The sequence below is a fragment of the Anas acuta genome, chromosome 9 (genome assembly GCF_963932015.1).
Source record: "Anas acuta chromosome 9, bAnaAcu1.1, whole genome shotgun sequence".
In the NCBI taxonomy this organism is placed as follows: Eukaryota; Metazoa; Chordata; class Aves; order Anseriformes; family Anatidae; genus Anas; species Anas acuta.
Genome location: NC_088987.1, coordinates 17,197,905 through 17,221,745, shown reverse-complemented (window position 1 = coordinate 17,221,745; position 23,841 = coordinate 17,197,905). Strand labels below are relative to the sequence as shown.

General features: G+C 43.8%; 3 protein-coding genes across 4 annotated transcripts in view; 2 read left to right on the top strand and 1 right to left on the bottom strand.

Moving 5' to 3' along the window:
- WDR33 (WD repeat domain 33) overlaps positions 1-10,444 on the top strand; it is a 66,694-nt gene extending 56,250 nt beyond the window's left edge. The window contains exons 18-23 of the mRNA XM_068692565.1: positions 2,082-2,184; positions 2,464-2,926; positions 6,540-6,706; positions 6,837-6,929; positions 7,788-7,973; positions 9,780-10,444. Coding sequence (XP_068548666.1) covers positions 2,082-2,184; positions 2,464-2,926; positions 6,540-6,706; positions 6,837-6,929; positions 7,788-7,973; positions 9,780-10,012 — 1,245 coding nt within the window. The 3' untranslated portion in view covers positions 10,013-10,444. The remainder of the gene's footprint in view (positions 1-2,081; positions 2,185-2,463; positions 2,927-6,539; positions 6,707-6,836; positions 6,930-7,787; positions 7,974-9,779) is intronic.
- SFT2D3 (SFT2 domain containing 3) lies at positions 251-14,763 on the bottom strand. The gene is made up of 3 exons (XM_068692571.1): positions 13,299-14,763; positions 10,609-10,697; positions 251-6,906 (listed from the first exon to the last, which is right to left on the bottom strand). Exon 1 carries the CDS (start codon positions 14,344-14,346, stop codon positions 13,750-13,752), a length of 597 nt encoding a protein of 198 aa, XP_068548672.1. The 5' UTR covers positions 14,347-14,763; the 3' UTR covers positions 251-6,906; positions 10,609-10,697; positions 13,299-13,749.
- Positions 14,764-15,514: 751 nt separating this feature from the next.
- Positions 15,515-23,841, top strand: part of LIMS2 (LIM zinc finger domain containing 2) — a 31,000-nt gene continuing 22,673 nt past the window's right edge. Inside the window, exon 1 of one of the 2 annotated variants that reach the window (XM_068692569.1) lies at positions 15,515-15,679. In XM_068692569.1, the coding sequence (XP_068548670.1) occupies positions 15,669-15,679 (11 nt within the window). In that variant the 5' untranslated portion in view covers positions 15,515-15,668. Of the gene's footprint in view, positions 15,680-16,289; positions 16,313-23,841 lie in introns of those variants that run through there. The other variant, XM_068692570.1, reaches the window with a different exon arrangement.

Below are 23,841 nucleotides of genomic sequence, written 5' to 3'. Positions count from 1 at the left end.
ACACGGCCGCTTCCAGGGGCTGGTGGCAGCTCTGGGTGCAATCCGTCCTTCCGAGCTGTGCAAGTTAGTTTTTCGTAACAATTTTGGGACCCATAATGTATTTTAAAATTAAAAGCATGCAAAAATGCATTGTGACGGTTCTGTCTATCTTGTCAAAGCATAGTTTGCTTGGAATAGAGGGTTTTGGCAAACGCTGGTGAACTTCTTGTAGCGAGTACTAAGAAATAATGATTTGGTTAAACAGTGACAGTTTAAGTTTAAGAAGTTCAAGACTTTATTGTTAGTTAACATATGTTAAATACATCAGAAATTATAAAACTCCAGCAAGGTTTTGGTCAGGAATGGCAGAAGCCCCGTGAGAGCTGGATCTTTCCTAGACAGGCATTTTGTTTGTTTTGGACTCAAGTTGTCATTCATTCCCTAGGAAAGTTGTGTGCTTTTTTCTTTAATAAACATTGGAAACAAGCTTTTTTTTTTCCCCAAAAAAGGCATTACAAAAATACTCAATGCAGAGGTGATGTTTGTAGTACATATTTGTGTGCTTTTGGTCACCTATACTGCAGTTCAATATAAAAGTTTAAGAATATAAAAGCAGTATATAAAAATGGCATTTCAAGCTATGGTAGGAAAAATGCTCAAATGAACTTCCTGCTACTCTGCAGCACACAAAAATACACCCAAATAGCAGGATTTCTCAAAAGTAGGTTCAGACCATGAAAATCATTTAACTTCAATTCCAGGAGAGCTGAATCAGTACAATTACAACGAGGAAGTGTAATTGTCAGTGTACTTGCAAACGGCCTGCATCTGGAAGGTTTTTACCAGCCAAAATAAAGGCCAAGTCTAAATCTCTCACTTGAAATGTTTTAGGAAAAAACACTCTGTGTTTAGGGTTCTCTTGTATGTGATTTAGGGGGGATTTTTTTTTGGTGATATCAACATAAAAGGTTTTGTGTACCAATTGTGCACGTTTCAACTGTCTTGTTCAGTGATACATTTTTATTGTTGGATAATATTGCTAGGCAGTAAGTTGTGTACATGCCCCTTTCTAGTTTCAGTCAGATACAGTCCCCAGGTGTCAACTTTTTATCTGGCCTTTCCTGCTGAAAGGCAGAATGAGACAGTTCAAACATCTTGTTTCCCAGCCATGTTTTCATATTGGGTCCAGCGTAATTTGGTACCTGCAGAGAAATCTTTCAGGGGTCCGTAACAGTGGTGGAATTTAAAGAACATTACCTTATCCTTCAAAATCCACAAACAAACAAAGAAGATAAAAATAACCAAAGGCTTTACATCTACTTTAGTTTTTCTTTGGGATGCTGAAAGTTCCACAAACCTCTGCTTACCGTGTTTCTGCCTGAGAATAGCAGGTGACTGAAGCTTCTACTTTTAGACCTGCCATTGCTTAATAACCCATTAACAACTTGTTTCGTTGTGCTTAGCCAAGCATCCTAAGGGTTTTAATACTTTTCTTTTGATTTTAACTTTAGAATCAGGAAAAACAAAATTGACCACCACGTTAAAAATTAAACTCATGTATTTCCATGTAAAGCATTTACACAAATTTAAAACAGAGATTCTCTGATACCACCAGCAGTAGTTGGTGGTTATTCCCCCACCCCAACATTGCTAATATTCTTATTTTTTTATTGTTCCTTTTTTTTTTTTTTGTTCATTTCCAAAGCAAGCTTTTGGTCCATGTAGCTTTATAACGGCATATAAAAAACAGTACTAGTATTTTTCAAGCAAACATACACAGTTCCCTTGTCTTTTCGAACAGGCAGATAAAATGTGAGCTTTAATCATCTTTGGTTGTCATGGATAAAAAGTTAGTCTTTGAAATGTTAAATTTTCTATAAAATTATGTATGCTGCTCAGACAGGGAAGGAAGAGAAAACTGTTAGTGATGTGAGCCTCTGAAAAACGAGGCTGAAACCACTGGGAAATCAGCTGTTCCTATTGTAAGAAGATGTGGTCTTTGTTTAAGCAAATAAATTTGGCTTACCCCCGTAGGAAATGCTTAAAAGCAAAAATGCTCATGCATGCTAATTCATATGGCTTCTCCTGTTATATGCTAATAGGACGGACAGAACCCAGGTCCTCCACCACTGATACCAGGACTGGGGCAGCAGGGAGGACAAGGTCGTCTCGGCCCTCACAACCAAGGACCTGGTCTCAATAAAGGTAATTAAATACATTGTCTGTTCTTCTGTGAGTAATTCTCCAAAAGGAAGCTGTTGAAGTGCAGTGCCTCTAGATAGAAAAGGGTGCAGCAGAACAAAGGACCTTTGCTGAGAGGGAAGCTTCTGTAGGCTTGGGCTGGAATACAGAGGAAAAGTTTTTCCCCAAAAATTGTTTAATGTGAAATGTGTGGTGTATGCTTTCTAGAACTGTACAAACTAGAGCATCCTAGAGCATTTTTAGAAAACATTACAGAAATCTGCTATGATTTTTTCCCTCAAGGTGACTCCCGTGGTCCACCAAACCATCACATGGGCCCTCTCTCAGATAGAAGGCACGACCAGAACAGTGGTGGTCCTGATCATGGGCCTGAGAGAGGGTTGTTTCGAGGTGGCCAGGAGTGGGGTGATGGTAGAGACAGCAGGGGCATGCCAGATAGACGAGGACCTCACCCAGATTTCCATGATGACTTTGATCGACCAGATGACTTCCGTGACGACTTCCATCCAGATAAGAGATTTGGCCATCGATTACGGGAATTTGAGGGGAGAGGAGGCCCACCATTGCAAGATGAGAAATGGAGACGAGGTGGACCTGGGCCTCCCTTTCCTCCTGATCACAGGGAATTTGAAGGAGGGGGTTCAAACCGTGGCCCTCCTGGTGCTTGGGAAGGAAGGAGACCTTCAGATGATAGATATCCACGGGATCCTGAGGATGCACGGTTCCGAGGAAGACGAGATGAGAGGTAAGGATATGTCAATTCATTGTTTTTGGGTAAGGGGTGAATGGAGGGAATTCTTTTTTTCCTGGTTTCCTTGTCATTAAGGAGTCTATCTGTTTCAGATTTATAAACTGGAAACCAATAAGGAAATGAAAACTCTAATATACCTGAGTATAGAGTCCATAAAATCATTCAGTAATAGAAGAAAACTTGAAAAATGGTCATTGTACACAGCAGCTTCCGTGTCTGTAAACAGTAAGTAAAGAGAAGGGAGGAAATTTGTAGAGAAGATCCAGTGACACAGGATGAAGATTTGAGATCGTTTTGATGAAAATTGAGAGGAAACTTGAAGGTTAAAGTGACAGACTTTTGAACACTAGAAGTGGAATTTGAGACTTGTCTCCAGTCACAAACCACAGGATGACTGTGGAGACTGTAGAATGAGATGTAATATACTTGTAAGGAGCAGGAACAGTGATCCTACTATCAAATATAAGGGGCAGAGCTACAGCATCTGTTGGACTGTTGAGACTATTTTCTCATGTTTTTGCTTGTAGGTATTTTATTTCTCTTTCTGACTGATTTCTTAATGCCAAACGAAGAACTCAAAAATAATCTAGTTTATAGCAATGTCCATGTCATTGCTCGCAATTTCCAAATAAATCACAAAGGGATGACTTTGCTTCTAGTTATTACTGTAAATATGGAGGAATTACTCAGCTGGCAAGATTACCTGTCATTGAAATTGCTCCAGATTTATGCTAGTTTAACGGAGTTAAATTTGGCCTCCCAGGTCTAAGCCTCTCACTGACCACCAACTCCACATGTATAAAAATGTGTACTTGTACAAATATATTGTGGTCTCCACATAATGTGAATTTTGTGTGTTTTAGTTGCCTTTTTAATCATTTTCTTACATTCCTTTTACTTTGCATCTATACAGCTCTTCTTTTAGCTATTTTCTACCTAGCTCTGTAAAGATGTACCTTCCTTTTGTGTGAAGAGTATGAAAAGAAATGAACAGTAACTAAAAGAAGGTAACAATTAAAGCCATTTAAAAAACAAAAGTTAAAATAGAATCCAAGCTGAATGGTCTGCATTATATAATTCTAAAAGACATAGCAGACAACATTTTTAGAAGCTCAGTAGAGACTTTTGGATCTTATATTGGAAATGTATAGGGACTGGGAAGTATTTTTTTTATTATCCTGATTTTAAAAAGGTTTCAGGAAGAGAGTCCAGGAATGTTTTGACCTGTGAATCTGACTTCTGAACTAACAAGAGTCTGTTTGTCACAGTGCAAGTGTTTGGTACAGACCATTTAGTTTAAAGAGAGTCAGCACAGGGCTATAAAAGGCTTATTGTGCTTACAAGCTTAATGAATTCAATTGAGTGAAGGTGAATTAGATGCCATTTACTGCAGATGCTCAAGTGAACCTAAGAACCCCAACTACTCACTTAGCTGACTTGGTTTGGAATTTAGATTGTAATTGGTTTGATCAAGCATGAGAGGGAAGTGTATGTATGTGTGTTTCTCTCTAATTTCCCGTCCTTTTCATCCCTGTCCTGTTCTTACTCTACCTGTGCCTATCAACACGATGCTTCTACCGCAGAGACCTGCCTCTTCCTGCCTGCTAATCTGCAGTGTATAGCTCTGTACATTAAGGTCCTAGGCCTCAAGGAAGAAGATCTGAGAGCAGTCAAACAGGAACTGAGCCCTATACAAGGCAGGGTTTTACATGTGACTGATATGAAACAATGAAAAAGGAGATACAAAACACAATATTAGGAGCTGTGGCTATGTCAGGCATAGGCATGATAGATTTCAGAGCTAAACTTTGTCCATGAGGTTGCCTGGAAATAAAAGGCAAGGCCCTATTCCTGGTAGCCATGGGACCTCGTGTTGCAAATCTTGGTAACTTACAAGCTAAGCAGAATCACACCAAGTCAGTATTAAAAATGGGAGACCCTCTAAAGAGTATCTAGAGGACTGTGCTGTTTCAAGGCTAAACAACATTGCTATGTGGTTATTTGAACCATTTGTACCTGAAACTGTTCAGTTTGTTTTCACAAATAATCCAGGTTAATGTAAAATGGTTCATTGTCCATATACAGCACTCCCTCCATCCACTGTTGCTGTACAGGCACAGCAGCCTCCTTTCTGTATTGTGTTTGTTTTCTGGGAGGTGGAGACAGACCTATTGTTTTTAATTAAAAAAATGTAAAAGTTTAAAAATATTGTATTGTGTTATGACTACTGTTAAAATATTTAAATTTGTAATTAAAAGGTTAATGTTGTTAAAATTCTAAATAAAAGTATCTAAAGTTTTGCTTGTAATAGGATGCACTGTGTCGTTAATGAGCTGGGGAAGGGGATGCTGCACAAAGCCACGACCACCTGAATATTACGGTGCTGCAGTTTGGCCAGTGTGGAACTGGGAGAAGAGGGGAGGTGGGGGGCGGCATCAGTGTGAACGGGGAAAGAGAGAGCTCAGCATTATCACTGCTGTCACTGAGGGGTGGGCAGCAGCAGTGTGGGAATGCACTGTGAGGACTCCCGAACCACTGTGCCTACGCCACCTAAACATCCCCCCTGTGCTCGCACAGAAATTGTAGGAGCTGAGCTGTAACCTGAGAGAGCCCTACCAGCTGGTGGTACTGCACACCTCTGGAGTTGCAGTAATACACAGAGCATGTATGCAGTCTGACAAGCACTACAAGTGTTTAAACTGGTACTGTAAAAACCAGACCTGCTAGCATTCATGCAGCCATCTGTAGGCTTACCTGAAGTGGCACTGACAGTTAAGAAGGAACCGTTCTCCTCTCTGAAGGTCTGTGTTTAAAGCCCCAGTGTGATACTGGAGGAACTATACTGATTTCAGATGAGACGCAGAACCCAGTCCTATCAAATTACTGAAGATGCCATGGTACTTACAAGAAGGATATTACTGACTTCAGGCTCATAACTACATTTTGCAAAACAAAATTATTTGTTATTGCGGTTGGATAAGCTGCTCTTGAGGTTGTAAAGGCCACTGTGCACACTGCTCAGCGATCAGCATTCCTACAGAGCCAAGTACAGGCTAGAATCATTTCCTGAATCTGTAAACTTTAAAAAAAAAAAAAAAAAAATCCTCTAAGAATGGGATGAATAAGATAATGTTCTAGCAAAAGAGACCAAAATCAACAGGAATTTGTGCTGGAATGTTCACTGTAGCCTCGACTCTCATTGCTTGCATTTTTTCACTTTGTTTTTATCAGTAAAAGGGAAGGGAAAAGTAAGACCATCACAGCTAAGGGAAATTCACTTGTCTTTTTCCTTACCTTACCTTATACCTATCATCACTCAGTGATTTTTTGTTTCCCTTTTCATTAAATTAATGCAATATATTTGACAATATTTTTTCTTGTGTGAAAAAAAAAACGACACATTAGAAGAATATGAGGAAAAATATTAAAGTTCTCAAGGGCAGAAAATAAGCACTTTTCCACCCACAAATCCTATTTGAATGATTGTATGGTGCTATAAGTATTAAGTGAAACAGTTCAGAAAAGGATTATTAAGCTGAAGCTGTCTCAAGATTATCCATGTAAATTCTGCCTATAAACCACCTTTGTACCATGTTCTTTCTTGTAGCTTCAGAAGAGGAGGACCCTCAAGACATGAGGGCCGGGGACCCAGGGGGAGAGATGGCTTTCCTGGTCCTGAAGATTTTGGGCCAGATGACGCTTTTGACTCTCCAGATGAAAACGCAAGAGGAAGGGACCATGGTGTTCGGGGGCGAGGTCGTGGTGCACTTAGAGGTGAGGGGAACGTTCTTCCACACTGAGATACAAGGATAAGGAACCAAAGACATTTCTTGGGCAAATTGCAGTAGTTTCATTAATACGATGTCTCTTCTCATTCTTGTTCCCTGCATCTCTTACTGCTCAGGGGGCCGGAAGGGTCTACTTCCTACTCCCGATGAATTTCCACGCTTTGAAGGTGGGCGGAAACCAGAATCCTGGGATGGAAACAGAGAACCAGGTAAAAAAATAATTTAACAAATATAAAAAAAAACATTGAGGTTTGCTTCTAATAATAGACTAGACTTCTAAAACATAATCACTTCAAGAAAAATGTCACTATTTTGCCTGTACTTCTTATGCTGACTGTTAGTCTTTTATCACCAGAGAAACAAAAGGTAGTTCCTTGGACTTCTAACTTTAGAAAACACTTAACCGTCCACAATTTTACTGTCACTAAATGCAGCAGTCTCACTGAATAAAAAATGTTTGTGGTTTTAAAATCTTAAGTTGAAATCTTATACAGTCCAAAAGCTGCATGTTGTTTTTCACCTGTGGGTGACTGAGGCATAACTTGTAGATTTTTGAGATATATATTAATGCCAATAGGAATCTTTCGCTTTGATGCCATCGTCTTTATTGTTTGCAAAAATAATGTTTTTAGCTGCAACGTGTGACAGCATATTGATATGAATATTTGTGTTACTAAAGGAACGTATATAATTACATATAGGGTCAAAACTGAAATTTAGAATGTCATGGAAAAAGTGAGCACAAATGACATGTGAATCATGAAAGGAGCTTGTGATCATCTCTAAAATGCGTGAAAATATACTGAAAAGAAAGCTTTAAATCCTTCACTTCTTTCTTCCTCATCATCTTTTAAAACTTTCTTATCTTTAGATTTCTTGCAACTTTTACTCATCCAGTGTTTGCTTGTTTGCCTTTTTAGCAGGTGGGGGAAGCTTTATGCAATTCTAACTCAAAATTTTGTGCACTATAGCATGGAAAGTGTGTACGTTTATATGACTGCCTCTGAAAATGAGAGATAATGATCAGATGAACACTACTTAATGATCCTGTTTTTTCTCATGATCAGGTCCTCGTCCAGATCATCCTCCTCATGACGGGCATTCTCCAGCTAACCGAGAACGTTCTTCTTCGCTCCAGGGCATGGACATGGCCTCATTGCCACCACGTAAACGTCCCTGGCATGATGGACCAGGGACCTCTGACCACAGAGAAATGGATGCTCCAGGTGGACCCCCGGAGGAGAGGGGCAAAGGTAAGAAGTCCCTTATATTGAAAACCTTACGTAACACTGGCACATTTTTCAACAGTAGTCTCACTCAGATTTTTTTTAAGAAGCATAAACTCTTGACATACACAACACACAGAGATGCAGCTCTGGAACTTAATGTTGCAGAGTGTTTTCTTAAATAAATTTTAAAAAGTAAAATACTGCTTTTCTCTTGTTTGAAGCCTGTCATTCACTAATTTAATTCATTGATGTCTTCCGTTTTAATTGATCTTTATTATCTCTGAATGTCACCTCTTACTGTATCAAACTTCACGTTTCCAACCTGAACTGGCTCTTCTCCATGTCAGAGCCCTGATCTGCTCATCTTTTGTCTCTGGAACGCTGTTCTGTATCTTTTGCTATCCTTATTACCTTGCCTGTATCTTTTTCAGTTTTAAATGGGGTAACAAAGAATTGCACATGCTATTTAAGATGTGGTTTAATTTCTTCAGTTCACTTGGTTTTATTGTATTTCCTCCATTCTTTCCTAATAGCTCCTGATAATCACATCTGACTTTTTAACTATTACTGAACATTCACATGACACTTTCTTCAGTTAGCTACTGCAACCCACTAAGTATTCTCTTTTGAGTCTAAGAGCTGGTTCATAGCCTATGACTGTGTATCCAGTTTCCAAAATAATCTTAGCCCCACACCAGTTCTTGGCCCCTTTTCTTATAAATCTGATTGCCGTTATCTTTTTAAATAATGTCCTTATATTGATTACCCACTGTTTTGTAGCGATTAGTAACCCTGATCCTTCTCAGTTGCTTCCAAATGTTGAGCTGCCGGCCTATAGTTGACATTTTTGTCAGCCCTCTGCTGCACAGTTTTGCCTTTGATGCCATTCAATGTCATCCTGCTTCTGTTATTGTAGTTCTGAAGCTCATCTAGTTTAGAGTGTATGCCAATCCTCTGTGTGGACTGTATTTGCAATGTTGTATTAACAGCAGGTTTCATCATTACTTCACAGATGTTCTTAGTAAAACTCCACTGGTAAACTCCCTCTATATCATTATTTTTCCTTTCAAAACAGAATGTTGTGTTTTCCCAGTTAGCCATAGCGTGTATGTCCATAAAGCACTTTTACCATTTATTTTTTGAAAACACTGCTTCTGTTATTTTGGGCTAATGACCTGTTTTTTTATTTTTTTATTTTTTTATTTTTTTATTATGATTTTAACTTACATATCAGTACTAAAATGATCTATGAAAAGTAGAAAATCCTGAAGTTCCTGGCAGTAAGAGCTTGTGTAGTTTATATTCACACATAGTAATAAAATCAAGCATCTTCCCATTATTTCTAGAAAAAAAAAAAAAAAAAAGGAATCTAACAGTAACATTACTCATTGTTCTCACCAACAACCTCAACTGATCCATCAGTGCAATGTTGTGTTTAGGAGAAAAAAAAAATATTTTGCAATAAACACATACAAAGAACCACAGATGGTCTTGAAGGATAACAATCAGGTATGCCTGGCAGTTTTGAGGACACTATGACTATCGTTGATCTGACTTATTTAAGTACTTGCTGACTAGATCAGACATATCAGACAATCTCTTATAATCCCCAAAGTATTGTTTGATTGCTGTCCATCTTCTGGACTGTCACGGAGATACTGAATCTATTTAACAAAAAAATGGATAGAGGGAGCAGGCAAAAAACTGTAGGTCTCAACTATATTCAGTTTCTGACTGTTTGTACCACCAGAGAGCTACCTAAGCAACAGTGTGTCTGAGAAGAGATATGGCTTCCACTTCAAAATCAGTAACATTGTGCTTCATTTTTAGGACGTGGCAATTCAGGACCATCACAGAGAGTGCCAAAATCTGGGAGGTCTAATTCTTTAGATGGAGACCATCATGATGGATTCCACAGAGATGAAGCTTTTGGTGGAGGACCTGCAGGAGGCAATAACCCTTCTAGAGGAGGAAGGAGTGGAAGTAATTGGGGAAGAGGAAACAACATGAACTCTGGTCAGTCAAGAAGAGGAGCATCTAGGGGTGGTGGAAGAGGCCGATAGAAGAGGCTTTGACTGGGTCACACCCAGTCCTTGCTGGACAATATTTAAATAGACTGCTACTATGGACTCAAAGAGAAAGTAACCCTGCAACAACACAAACCTGGATTCTTAACTGGGATAACTGAATGTGCATTAATTAGTTCCTAACAAGGGTCTTTTCCTAGATCAGCCAACTGCTACTAGCTGCAGTGTATTGCAGCTAGCTTTCTGTTTTGTCCTCTCCATCCCTGTTTTCCTCACCTTCTTTTACCTACTTTGTTTTGTGAAGAGCTGGAATTTTTTTTAGTGTTGAGACATGGAGCACCTCCACAGATTTCAGTTCACCTCCAGACAGAAACTTGTTTCTATATGTACAGTTTGTCAGAAGAGTTACATTGTTTTTTTTGTATGAATACAGAATGTAATTTGTGCAAAAATTAACAAAAAAGTCAACGCTGTGTGATTCTTTACTCACCTATTACTATAAAGTGTCATCATTAAGCAAACTTGTGTATCAGATGGAACAACAGAACTACCTCCTGCAATCTCAGCTGTTTAAAATACTAATAGCTTATTCCTATTTTTTTGGTTTATCATGTATAGAGAACTTTTTTCACCTTTAGACACAGCTGTCTATGAAAACAAGTGATGCTGACGTTAAAATTCCAAAACACAGGAAATCACCGCTGCTTGCTAGTCTATCACCCTGAAAGAGAAAAACGTGGAACACTGTTTAGAAAAAGTTGTCATAGACATAGTGTGAGTTATAACCTGGCCCACTAGCAAAACAGACAGCATGACAAGTCATTCTACACTTCATCTGGGTGAGTCAAATACATGTGTTCGCAGGAGCAAAACATTTTACACTTAAAGGAATTGGGGAAGAAGTTTCGGAGCTTGATTAATATGGATGCATATGTTTTACAGTGGCTGTAGCATATATCGCTTAAAGATACGGGTGTCCAGCAGAGTGATCCATTCAAATACTGAAGTGCAAACCTTGATAGTTGATGGCTTTCATCTTAACATTTCCAAATACTTTTAGGGTATGGTTCCCTAGTTTTACTGGGGGGGAGATGAGCAGAAGTTACTTCTATTTCCCCCATTTCATAATAAAGCTGCTTACCAACCACGACTTTCCAATTTCCCCATAAACTGTTCATATCAATCATCTCCAGTCACCAGGCTCCTTTAATGTCTAAAGCCTGAATGAAAAGTTTATTACATAAGGACATACTCTAAAGGCAGCTCTCAGAAAGGTCCTAAATTAGAAGTACAGGACATAGTATAACAAAAACTAGCACTACCTGTTTTTTTTTTTTTTACTCTCTCCACTTGAATTTCAAAGAATGGTTTCAGTTGGAGGGGACCCTAAAGACCACTTAGTTCCACCCCACCTGCCCACAGCCCAGGCTGCCCCCAGCCCCATCCAGCCTGGCCTCAAACACCTCCAGGCATAGGACAAACACAAGCTTCTCTGGGCAGCCTGGGACAGTGCCTCACCGCCCTCATGGTAAAGAATTTCTTCCAAATGTTTAATCTAAATCTACCATCTTTTACTTTAAAGCTGTTAGAATATTCATGATAACAAGGCAACGTAGCTCTGTAGCTGACAAAGGCACTGCAACAACTTAGCAATACGCAGCAGCTATTTTATCTTGACTTATGCAGTCACATTTTTTTTTAAAGACTGACTTAAGTCCTTAGGATCTACTTTTTTTAAAGAGATCAAAGTGTAGATGCTAAAATGCTGTTCTCTTGATTTGGTCATGGCTAGTTTTTTTTCTTAGTTTTTAACTTGTAGTGTGCAAAATGGCATGTGAAAATTACAGTAATTAACTGAAAGGAATCTGAAAGGAACTGACTGGGGAAAAAGCTGATGTGACAGTTTTTCCTTTGAGGGAAAAAAATACGTTGCTTTTACCTCTACCTGTAGAGGGGCTGTGGTTGCTTTTGGTGTAGGATTGCTTTTAGGTTTTGATGATTAATGCTGACAATTTAATCATCAGCAAAGGAGAAAGCTTTTTTTTTTTTTTTTTTTAATATAAGCCCTATGTATATTACATACGCGGCTGAAAGTGACTTTGCTAGTAGTTAGAATACTTGATTTAGAGGATGAGCTTTTGGCCCTTAATTAAGCTACAGTCCTCTGCAAAAAAAAAAAAAAAAAAAAAAGTGTACCTAGTAACAGGCAACACAGGTTTCTGTATTTAGACAAAATGGAAAATGCTTATTGTACTTGGTGTTACATTCTTCATGAGTGCCAGCTTTTTAAATTAGGTAGAATTTTTGAGATATTCTGTGGCCATGGAAGGTGCAAAAACAGTCAAGAGATTAACTGGATTAGCTAGCTTTCATATAAAATCTTGAAGACCACAGCATATCAGAGGAGACAGAAGGTTCCCAGTCTGACTGCTGAAAAATGGATTAAATTATTTAATGGGAATATGCTTCTGTCCTCGCCAGGTGAAGTTCTTTCACCAGCACCGCATGTAGAATCCTTACGCTCTACCTGCTAGCTTACAGCTTCACCTTGTCTAACACTTACTTTGATACTGATGTTAGAAATAAGAATAGTTTTATATACTATAGCTTAGGAGTTATAAAAGTGAGAAAACTAATTTAATGCTATTCCAGATGGCTCTGACCTACATTTTTAAGGAAAAAAGTGACCAGTAGTTGAACGTCTATACTGACATTTGGTACACAAAGAGTTTTATTAAGACAATCTATGTACATTTAAGTACTTCCATTTAACAATTTTGGTTTAATTAAGAGCAGCTATTATGTTGATAGGTTAAACCCTACATAGCGATAGTGGACGTGTATTGCAGTGTGTGGCTCTGTGTTGTATGTGAGGCATGTACACTCAACGAGACAGCCACTGGGGCTTGGAGTTGGTTAGGCCAGGCACTCCATCTACCTGCAGCAATGCACTGAAGTACCAAGCACTCACCAGGGACCGCCAGCCACCTTTGTACAGCTGCTTGGTTTCTGGATTGAAACAGAGCTATGCTGGCTGAAGCAAGCTCCGACCAGCAGCAGATCTGTTTTTGAAGGTCATGCCGTGACAGCAAGCGGTTCCTGACCAGTTTGAAAAAGTGAAAAAGAAACATATATCCAGAAGAAAAGTCTTAAAAGACGAAGCTATCCCTTTGTGGTCCGAGTATTTGGTACCTCACAGCAGCTGTACGGCAGCCCTAAGGTTAGCACCTGCCACTTGCCCACCGCCACGCAAGCCAGACTCCCCTCACAGCTACGGCTAGGCGTTGTGACCCGCAGCCCCACCACGCTTGGTTTCACTTACTGGACGGCATTTTAAGGACGGCTTTTCTCTATGCAGTTTATGGGCACGCAGTGCTCGTGTTCACTACGGGTCCGGGCTGGCTGACGGCTGTGCCCGGGTTTGTGTTCGGCCCGCGGGGCTCAGCGCGGGCTGGGGGCAGCGCCAGAGCCGCCGGCTGCGAGCCGAGCCCCGCTCCGCGGCCCCGCCGGGCTCGGTGTCCGCGGGGGCTCCGCTCAGTTCCACGCGGGGCGGCCGGGCCGCCGCGTCCCGCTGCCGCCGCTCTCACTCACGCTTCGCAGCAGCCACGCGGGTCCGGTACTCGCGGGGGGGGCCGGGGCTGCGGGGCTGACTCGGCGGTGAGGCGAGGGGAGAGGGGGGGGGAGCCGCGAGCAGCCCCCGGCGGGGGGCGAGGCGAGCGGCGCGGGCGTCCTCCTTCAGCCTTCCTCCTCCTTCCTCCTCCTCCTCGCCGGGCTCACAGCGGCAGCACCCGGCGGCGCAGCGCGGCGCCCCCGAGCCCTGCGAGGCGGCGCAGGCCGGCGGCGCCCCCGGGCAGCGCGTCCAGGAGCGCGGCGGCCGCGGCCCCGAGCTGCGCGGCGGCGCCCAGCGCCGTGAGGGGAGCGCTGCGCAGCCCCAGCGCCGCGTACAGCGTCCCGCACAGCGCGGCCCCGTACAGCACCGAGCCGCGCCCGGGCCGCCGCAGCAGGGCCGGGCCGCGCAGCAGGGCGGCGGCGGCCAGCGCGCAGAGCGAGCCCAGGGACCAGAGCAGCGCGAACTTGCGGGCGCGGAGCAGCAGCAGCGGCGCGTACAGCGCGGCCAGCCCGAAGCAGAGGGCGGCCAGCAGCGCGCACAGCCCGGCCGCCGCCAGCCGCTGCCAGCGCGACAGCCCCGGCAGGCACGGCTCCGTCTCGGCCGCCCAGGGCCAGCCCCAGCCCGGCCAGCCGCCCGCCCCGCCGGCCGCCGCCTCCTCCTCCTCCTTCTCCTGCTGCTGCTGCTGCGGGCTGGCGGCGGGCGGGCCGGGGGCTTGGTGCCGCGCCAGGTAGTCCCGCAGCTGCTGGCCCAGGTCGGCCATGGCCGGCTCGCCCCCGCCGCTACCGCGCGCCGCCCGCCCGCCCCGCCGCCATCTTACGCGGCGGCCGCATCCGGGCTCGCATCGCGGCCATCCGCGGCGAGGCGGGGCGGGCCGCGCCTGCGCCGTGCTGCCAGGCGCTGAGGCGGCACCGGCACCGGCGCTCGGGGGCCGCCGCGGGAGGGGAGCCCTCGAGGCGGGGGCGAGCCCGGTGAGCCCCGCGGGGGCGGCCGGTGCGGGTGGGCAGCAGCCTGGCACCGCCCCGCGGCTCCCCAGGCTCAGCCCCCGCAGCCTCACGTTGCCTCGGGGGGGGCTGGCAGGAGGCGGGCGCTGCCCGCTGTGAGGCGTTCAGGTGCCGTTACACCGGGGGAGACAAAAGTGGATGGGCTGACTGGGAGCTCGTCTGTGTGCGCAGCCACAGACCGACACTCACCCCTGTTGGCTGCTAATTAACGAGGTTGCCTCTTACCCGGTTTCCAACCAACCGTTAAAATATGAGCATCGATCTCAGTCCATTACCCTGCTTTAAACAAAGAACTAAAGATACTCAATCCATTACCTGCTCAAAGTATTAAAAAATACCAAGCGCTAGATCAACCTGTATGATTCTAAATGTTCACCGGAGGGCTGAACAATGGGATGTTCGGACACCATGAGGCGCAGGGAGCACAGTTCCCATCAGCAGCCCCAAGCTCAGGAGAATATTTGTGGCAACGGTGGGTCACACCGCAAGGGGCTGCCTCACGAGATGAAGTTTTAAAGCAGGCTTGGACAGCAGCTCCCTGCCCCGTTAGCACCGCGGTACCCGCCGGAGCTGTTGGGGCGCCCAGGACACGGCTGGGTCCCTGGCAGCAGGGGCTGGGTGCCACAGGAGCGGGGTCCCGGCGGGGGATCGCTGCCGCCTCGCTGCGTTTCAGGTGGCCTCCGGGCGGGTCTGAAGCGAGCACAGCGAGTGTGGGACCCCCCTCCCGGCCGGCAGGAGGATTTTTTCCTCGGGAAAATGTCCCGCCTGGCTCCCCAGCGCTAACTGCCCGCCGGGTCACGGCTGCAGGACCATGGCCGCCTGCCTGCCTTCCCCCTCCAGCACCGGAGCGGGAGGCGGGCCTGGCCCCGCCGCCTCGTTGCTCAATTTTTCTTCCCTTTATAGGAAAAATATGCGCGGGGCCCGGGGGGGGCTGCCCTGAGTCACCGGGGGCCGCGGCTGCCGCCCACGCCCAGGGGCTGGGGCGGGGTCTGCGCTGCCCGCCGGGGCCGGGACCGGGGCCGGGGCCGAGCCGAGCCGAGCCGAGCCCCGCCGAGCGGCCGGGGGCCCCGGGCGCGCCGCCATGACGGGCAGGTAAGGCCGGGGCAGCCCCCGGGGCGGCTCCGCGGGAGCGCAGGGCCGGCGGTGGAGGGGCAGAGCCGGGCGGCCCCGCCGCGGATCGCCCCGGCCCGGGGGAGGGCAGAGGGTGGGACGGGGCCGGGAACGGAGCGGTTCTGGGCTCAGCGCCGCTGTGGCTCGGGCCCCGGCAGCCCGCGGTGCCTCACGACCCCGCCGCACAGCGAGCGGCTCCTCCGGCCGCTGCCTCCGTGACCTCTGCTTCGGGCTGGCCTCGCGGATACGGGTCCGAGCAGTCCTTAAATCTGGAGTTTGGGTCTCCTCCCGCGCTGTCTGACGCCGGGGAGCTCTGTAATGTCCCTGAATTGACAGATGTAAACGAGAAATCAGCGGCGACAGCGTTTGCTCGCATCTTCTGAGGGGTCGCACAAGTGCTTTAGTGTTTGATCGCTTCTTTTCCCGTCCGTAAAATAAACCCCAGACATTATGAAGCAGTTTGGAAACAAGCTTGCTTTTGTAAAGTGTCTTGAAAGACGTGAAGAAATAATATCAACAGTAGTAGGATGTTTATCTAAGGTAGTCATCACCCTGAATCCTGCTGTCACCGTGATTCTAAAGCACTGTTATTTGTGACCAGAAGCCCCGATACAGGTCAGTTTGTCTCTAAGTACTCGCTCTCTTGTGTAAAGTCTTGATGTCTGGATTGTGCTGCTGCTTATAGTCACTTGATGTGTCTCATATTTGGTGGGTTGCTAAGTATGCGCTGAATAGTTCTGTCCTCATCTGTCATTTTGATCAGTGTTATTTTTGCTGTCTGTGATGACAAATTGTTGTTGATAGGTGGTGGTACATGCTTAAAAACCTTTGGTTTTTGCCTCCTGTCTTAAGGTTATTTTTTTTTCTCTGTCTAAATTACCACTTTTTGTTCTTCTGATGTGTCACATAGGTGTGTATTTGCAAGTTCACAGAAATTTCTCAAAACTAGAGGAAGGCTGAGGTCATGGTACCCATGCAGCTCCTAAATAGAGACAAGAAAGGGAGGACCTGGGAAGTGTTGTCTGTGAAAACCCAACTTGCTTTATTCCCATACAGCTTTGGTGTGGGACTGTTTAGAATGACATGTTCACCTCGGGTGAAATCACGCAGCTACAGGGGACAGTGGGAAATGACTGCGCACAGCAATCCTCATCTTTTCTCCTGTGCTTCTTCAGAAACTTGCCTTTTAAGTTATAAGAAATTATTACTGTGTTCATAAGAAGCTCTGACATGAAGCATGAGGCTGGGTGGAATGTTCCAAGGAAGCTGAGCAGGGAGGGTAGAGTGCACAGTTCTGCAAAGTAACGCAGGATTTGTCTCCTTTCCTTCCAACGTACTTCAGAGGGTTGTTAAAGTGAGCAGGCCTTGGCTTTGCTTTTGAAAAGTCAATTGCATGAATGCAAGTGTTACTTAAAGTTTTCAAAAACATTTATACTGGAAAGTTTGTCAATTATGAACACTTGTGAATTTCCTAGGACAGAGCGATCATCTCAGACTGGCTGTTTCTCAGCAAAACGGAACCTGCTTTTGGTTTTCAGTGTCTGGGAAACACTGGCACGGCTCAGCACCTTGCCTGACTGATGCCGTTTGGCGAGCACCATGTCCAGCAGTGTAGGTCTGACACCTAAGTCATGGGAAGGAGCTCAGCATGGAGAACAGGCTTCCTCAGACCAACCCATGGGTCACTGAGCTGAGCTCTTGCTAGATGTTGTCTGATGTTTGTTACGTGGTAGTTCTCAACATCTGCCTACAGTATGTAGACATGTTCTGAAACTTTTGAGGTTGAGGGCTTTTGAGGTTCCAGAAGGAGATGAACTGCTTCACAGCTGGAGCTTCTCCACAACATTGAGCAGTGGGAACCTTCCAGAGGCAGGAATACGACATCAATGTGTCTCTAGTCTTGAAACCGTTGACACACCAAAGGGGATGGTTTTGTTTTGGTTTGCTCTGTAAAGCGAGGAAGACTGTAGGGAGGATGTGCAGGGCTGAAACGTAATTATTTTTCGCTTCACTTTTCTTGTCAAATAGGAACAAATACGGACTCACCGCTAGGTACTGTGATTACTGATGCATTATTAGTGATTAAGATAGGTGAAAAATCAATCTTCATTTTGAAGTGTTCCGTCCTTTTTAGCTGCAGAATGTGTCTTCTGAATTTAAGTAGCTACTGTAATTTGATTTACTGATTTCTAGCATTAGGGAAAAATGTAGTTTCAGAAAATACAAAGAAGGATGTGTACTTCTATATATTCATAGTATGAAATTACTAAAAATAAGTGACTATTTAGCAAGTGAAATCCAAATACTATGTGTGTCCTATTGTGAGCTTACATTGCTCGTATGTGAGGATGTGTTTTATTAGAGAACTCTGATGAGCAGATTACTGGAATTTGCAAATGCTAGAGCTGAATGCCATGTCTTGACAGAGCAGTTTTGCTTCCCTGTATCTTGATGTTAAAGTAGCTGTTACAGCCCCTAATTCCAAGAGTAATCTGTGGTTTAAAGGGATGCTGGCAGCTTAAAAAACAGAACAGCCTCTGTTTGAACACAGCTGTTCCAATTAAGATCAAAAGATAATAGGACAAAAGAAATTAGGGAAATATATGTTAATTTTACTAACTTACATATTGTTTAACTACATTTGGAAATAAACTCTGAAAGATAATGTATATTGATAAGATAATGTATATTGATAAGATTGTACAGATAATGTATATATATATATATATATATAAAATATACATACATATAAAACCAGTATGTTTCTAAGCAACCTTTCTATATTTTGCAGTGGTGAGTAAAATGCAATTTATATGATTTTTGGTGCCTTTAGCACCAAATGCTACTGTACTTCTTTACAACTAAGTGCATGAAGACAGCTTCAAATCAATCTTGCTTGATTTGGTGTGTTTGCTCCGTCTCTTAGTTTTTGCCTTTTTGAGTATTGTTTTTTTTTGTTTCCCTCTTTCCCTCCTGTGTTTTGCCTAGTTTTCTTTGTTGGTTGTGACAGAATCATTCCTAAGAAAGAGGAGCAGTGAATGACCAGTGGGCAAAACATTGTCAAATGCTCAAAGTAGGAAATAAAACAGAACTGAAGATAATTTTATTAAGACTTTACTGCTGTGCTGTTGCTTAGGGAACATAAAGGTAAAAAAATGCCTGTGCTGTATTGTGTTGCCTTTGGAAATTAGTATAAAGATAATAAAAAGCCCAAGGAAAAACATTCCCTTAGTGCATGTTTCAGGACATAATTATTTTTGTGAGAGATCTTTGTCATCACTAAGCTTGGTCTAATTGGGATCTGGATACGCCTATGTACTTCCTGCAGTCAACAAAAGAAGAACAGCTGCATTTACAGATATGCTTATTGATTGTTCCTAATCCAGTTGAGGTAAGAAATAAGGGTATATTATTTACAATTAGCCAGTTTTTGACTAGATGCTTTTTAATTCATTAGAGAGCTGCTGCTGTGCTTGTGCTCCATGTTATGAAGTAATTGCAAGTAAAAAGGTTTGATGGATGAGGAGGAGGTGAGAGTATAAAGGTTGGTAGTATTTAAAAAAGGTTCTTTGTGCAGGATAGAAAGTACCTGGATCAAACTAATAGATGTCTCATCTGAGCAGCCATTTCTACTTTTGGTTTGGAAAAAATGTGGTTTTAATATTATAATTTTTTCCAGCTAAGTCTGTTCTCTGAGGCTCTCCAGATGCATTTTAACTTGTTGAAGGATCCCTCATAGTCTGTTCCTGGGGACACAGAGGTGCTTCCCTGAGAACTGCTTGTTAGTGCCTAAAAGGAATCTAGCTGCTTTCTGCTCTGCTTTGGCCCAGAACGTAATCTGCTGTAAGATTTTGTCATTGACCCTCTCCCTTAAAAGTGATCCTTCAAGAGGGAAAGAAAACCAAAACCACGCATTTTCACATTTTCCCTATTTATGTGCAGAACAGTAAGAACAGAAATAGGAGGGAGTGAGCACGTGTGTGTTTGAAGGGGTGGAAGACAGGATGGGTATTGTTTTGATTCCCCCTTGCTTCAATCCCCTTACGCTGTTTTTTGAACAAGGGACTCACTGTTGTCTGTGGAATATTGGCTATTTGAAAACCAGTAAAATAGCTCTGTAGCAGCCAGGATGGTAAAAGCTTAGGTGTTTGAGAGGGGAGGGGAGGTTTGGCCAGATTGCTTAAGGCTGTGGGAGATAAAACGGTGCAGTGGCTTGATATTTTGCTTTGTATTAAAAGTAAAAAAGGTAACTTAATATTGCATTAAAAAGTGTTTTATCACTGTAAAAGGTCAGCAAAATGACTCATTTTGGAGGATATTTTTATTCTTCCTTTCCATCTTCTGGTTTTTATTTTATAAGGTTCCATTTATTCTTCTGGTCTGTCACGTAGGAATGAATAAGGAACAAATGCAATCTGCAGGAGCCAGTAGTGGCAGATTGCTGTCAGACCTGAAACTTGCAAAGACATGTAGGATGAATTGTAGACTTTAGGTTACTGAAATGATCATGTTCTCTGTTTGTGCCTTTTCTGGTGGATCCCAGTAAACCTTTCTGGTTTTGTTTAGAGAACAGAAAGGATCTCTGCTGGTTGACACTTATCTAATACTTATGAAATCATCACTTCTCCTTCTCTTACTTATTTTTCCTCCTACAGCTTGCCAAACTGTAGTCATGGAAGGCATTTTGCTATCATGCTACAAAAATCCTCCTTTTTTGTAATTTACCAGAAAATGATTTGTTGGGGATGACTGTTGAGATGGGTTTCATGGTGATGCTGATCAGATGACACTGATTCAGCTGTGCACATTGTCCTCCATTAAAACTGACTTCTGTATTCTCCAACTTTTTATTCTTTTTATCCTCCCTGCCCACTGTGCCCAGAGCCCTTTGTGCTCTGTAATCCTTTATCTCCCTCGCAGGGGCGGGTGGAGAGGGGGAGCGTTGGAAAGGGCGAGCTCCTGGTTAGGGCCCTGCTCAGTTCCCTTCCCGGCGGAGAGCTCTGGAGGCTGGAATGCCAACTATGTGCCTTCTGCCTGCTTCCTGACCCTCCGCAGCACGCAGCTTCTGCAGGCTGCAGTGTGTCGGCAGAGCAGGAGCCTTTACTCTCCTGGTTCTTGGAACATGCTTCATCCAAGTGGAAGGCATGACTCTGCTGCTCGCTCTGCTGCTTGCTCTGAGTTTGCTTTTCTGTATGTCTCTGTTGCTTTGATCAGCGAGTCTTCTTGAATTAAATGGGTTAATTACGAGAAGACTGGGGATTTTTTTAATACAATGTCATCTCCTGGATGATGGAATTTGTACAGGTACAGTATGCCAGGCTAACAGAACTGGTTGCTGCTGCAAACTCCTCGTGTGCTGCCTTCAGTAGGTAATTACCAGTGGAACACAGGAAAGAGGTTGTCTGATCTTCAAGACCGTAGCAGAATGGCAGATGAAGTGTGAGAAACAATGCCTGAGCAGAAGCGTATGCATCCTGCTTCAGCTCTTCTAAAATGTAAAGGCAACTCCCCAAAGGAAGGTGACTCACTGAGTATCAGCGCTGCTGGTGTTCTCTCCGGTCACCTCTCTGCATTCCCCTCCACAGTGGCACTGGGTGCCATGGCTGGCTTGAGGCTGCAGGGGCTGGCATCCTCCAAACTGTACCAACGCCGGCAGGATCGGCTAAGTGGCACAGGCTCGCTCCTGAGCAGCAGGACAGATACAGCAGCTGGGAGACCTGGGTACGTCTCTGAGGTGAAGGGAATGGTGTTGACAAAGCATTTCCAAGATTTGATACATGTTCATTTTCGGTGGTGGGTTGTTCCTTTTTTTTTTTTTTTTTTTTTTTATAAGCGGGAATTGTATGCACACAGCAAGAGGGGATGAAGTCTGTTTTTATTTCCAAGAGGCTTATGAAGGAAAGGACTTTCCTGACAAGGAAGCTTTCAGTTTTTAACAATAACAGGAAAGCAGTAATGGAGAACCTTTCCCATTTGGAAGCCCTGTGCTGGACTGTTTAGATCCAGTGTCAGGGCTGGTCTTGTTAATGGTGAAGTGTTTAGGTACTGTGAGAATGAAGTATTTCTTTCACTGTTTGTGAAATGCAGTCATTTTTCAAAATGCTGATATGATTTTACTGCACCTTGATTTTTAGGGCTCAGCAGTCTGTTTATTCCGTAAATTGCAGGCTAGTTGATTTTACTTTTTGTAAATGAGTCCAGTCTATCAGAAACTGAAGCTTCCAGTAGAGCTGCTTCTCGAGATTGTTTAGAGCATACCAGACAAAGCTTCTTAAGTCTACCCAGGCACCTACATGGCTCGGCTCAGTGGGTGATTTTCCTGCTTTTCAGACTAAAATTGTAATTGTCTCCTCAATTTTCATTGAAGTTAACTTTGGGCAGAAATTAATTAATATTTAACACTGGTCAGATTAATTCAAATGTAAGTAATTTATTGCATTGTGGGAGAGCTGTGAGCTGCTGCAGAAGTACGGGATGTGAAGTCTGCGTCACTGGCAATAGCAGAGAGCATGCAGCAGCAGAGGTTTTCTTCTGGCAGCCAGAAGTTTTGTATTTCAGTCTTTTCTTAGCTAGAGATAGCCCTGATGCTTATCTGCAATAGAGCAGTTGGTTTGAACCCTGCATCCCTCATTAGAGTAGGAGGACAGTAAAGAAATGTCAGCCCCGGTGAGAGGAGAGGATGCTGCTCAGGAAGAGCAAGAAGCACATAAGGGAGTGGTGAGAGAAAAGAAAATAAGCGTTGAAAAAGCAGCAAAGAAACAGACCTGTAACACAAAACCACTGTGACATGATGATAAGAAGAAGAAGGAGATGATGTGAGACGACAGCATTCTTCAACGTGTAATTTGCTTCCAGCTGTTTGACGTTGTTGGGTTATGTCCCTCCTTCATGCCCAGGACAGTAATCCAAAAGCAGTGTTGCTGCTCCTTGGTGGAAATTGATGAACCCATTTGAGAATGATGTGTTTTACCAGTGCTGGTGAATGCCCATCACAACATGGTCATTGTAGTTCCTTTGACTAATGGAGGTGGAGAAGGGCCATACAGAACACGTATGTGAGCAGTCCTTTACCAGGTCCATGGCGCAGGTGAAGCGGTACATGCCTGATAATAAACAGGTGCTTCTGGTGTGCCAGAGGCAGAACCTGTTCAAAACATGCACCCTTCTTGGTTGTCACTGCTCCCCTGGGCTGGGGGAAGGCTCTGCCACGTGTGTGTCTATTGAAGTAATCAGTCAGGGGTTACTGGAATCGAGTAACTACATCGAGGGGGGCTGCTAAGTACTTGTAGCACAGGATTTTTTCTGTGTGAATACTGACAGATTTCCATTGCTGCTGCTGGTCGCAGAGGTCTGCCTGCTGGTGGTTTCCCCTGCAGGCCACCTGTATGGATACTGAGCTCTGTTCTCAGCTCAAGTGTGTGAAGCAGTGGCATCGTTTTGCTTTTAAAATCTGTCTTCTGCAAATAGCAAATTGCTGTAGCTGGTAGGTCAAGGAGGGAGTGATGAGAAGCTCTAGATTTTTCTCCATATTGTGATGTAAGTTGCATTTGTATGTTATTTATATTTATATATATATACTTATATATATACATATTTATATAATGTTTATAATAAATTTATATAATGTTTATTTCATTGGGAGGTTGGGGGCTGTGCAGTCAAGAAGATATGCTGAAAGGCAGAAGGAGAAATTCTGAAAATATTGAACTCTGCTCAGGTTATCAAATGTACAACATATCACACATTTAATACATGGGAATGCTTTTTTTTTCCTCCAATATTTTAGGACATGTTTAAAAAAATCATTTTAAATTTTAATAAAAATACTTTTGCAAATCACATAACCTATTAATAATAACCGTAAAGAAATTGAGCTAGTTTGAAAAATGTATCCAGATAAATGTCAACCACAGAGCAGAGATTTCGAAAGAGTGATAAGTGTAGCTAAGGGCTATTTTTCAGCAGTTCGTGACCTGATACACTTCCTCCTTCTTATTATTTTTATTGGTTGTTATCTGTGAAATGAATCATAGCCTGGTATTGTCCCAGTAAATATTATTTTTTTTCCTTTGGTCGTTGTCACCATTAAGGACTTAAAGCCCCAAATGCTCAGCCATGCCAGGGGGATGGGAAGGAGCCTGGAG

Coding starts and splice junctions, on each gene's coding strand:
- SFT2D3 (XM_068692571.1), bottom strand. CDS start 14,346: ATGGCCGACCTGGGCCAGCAGCTGCGGGACTACCTGGCGCGGCACCAA.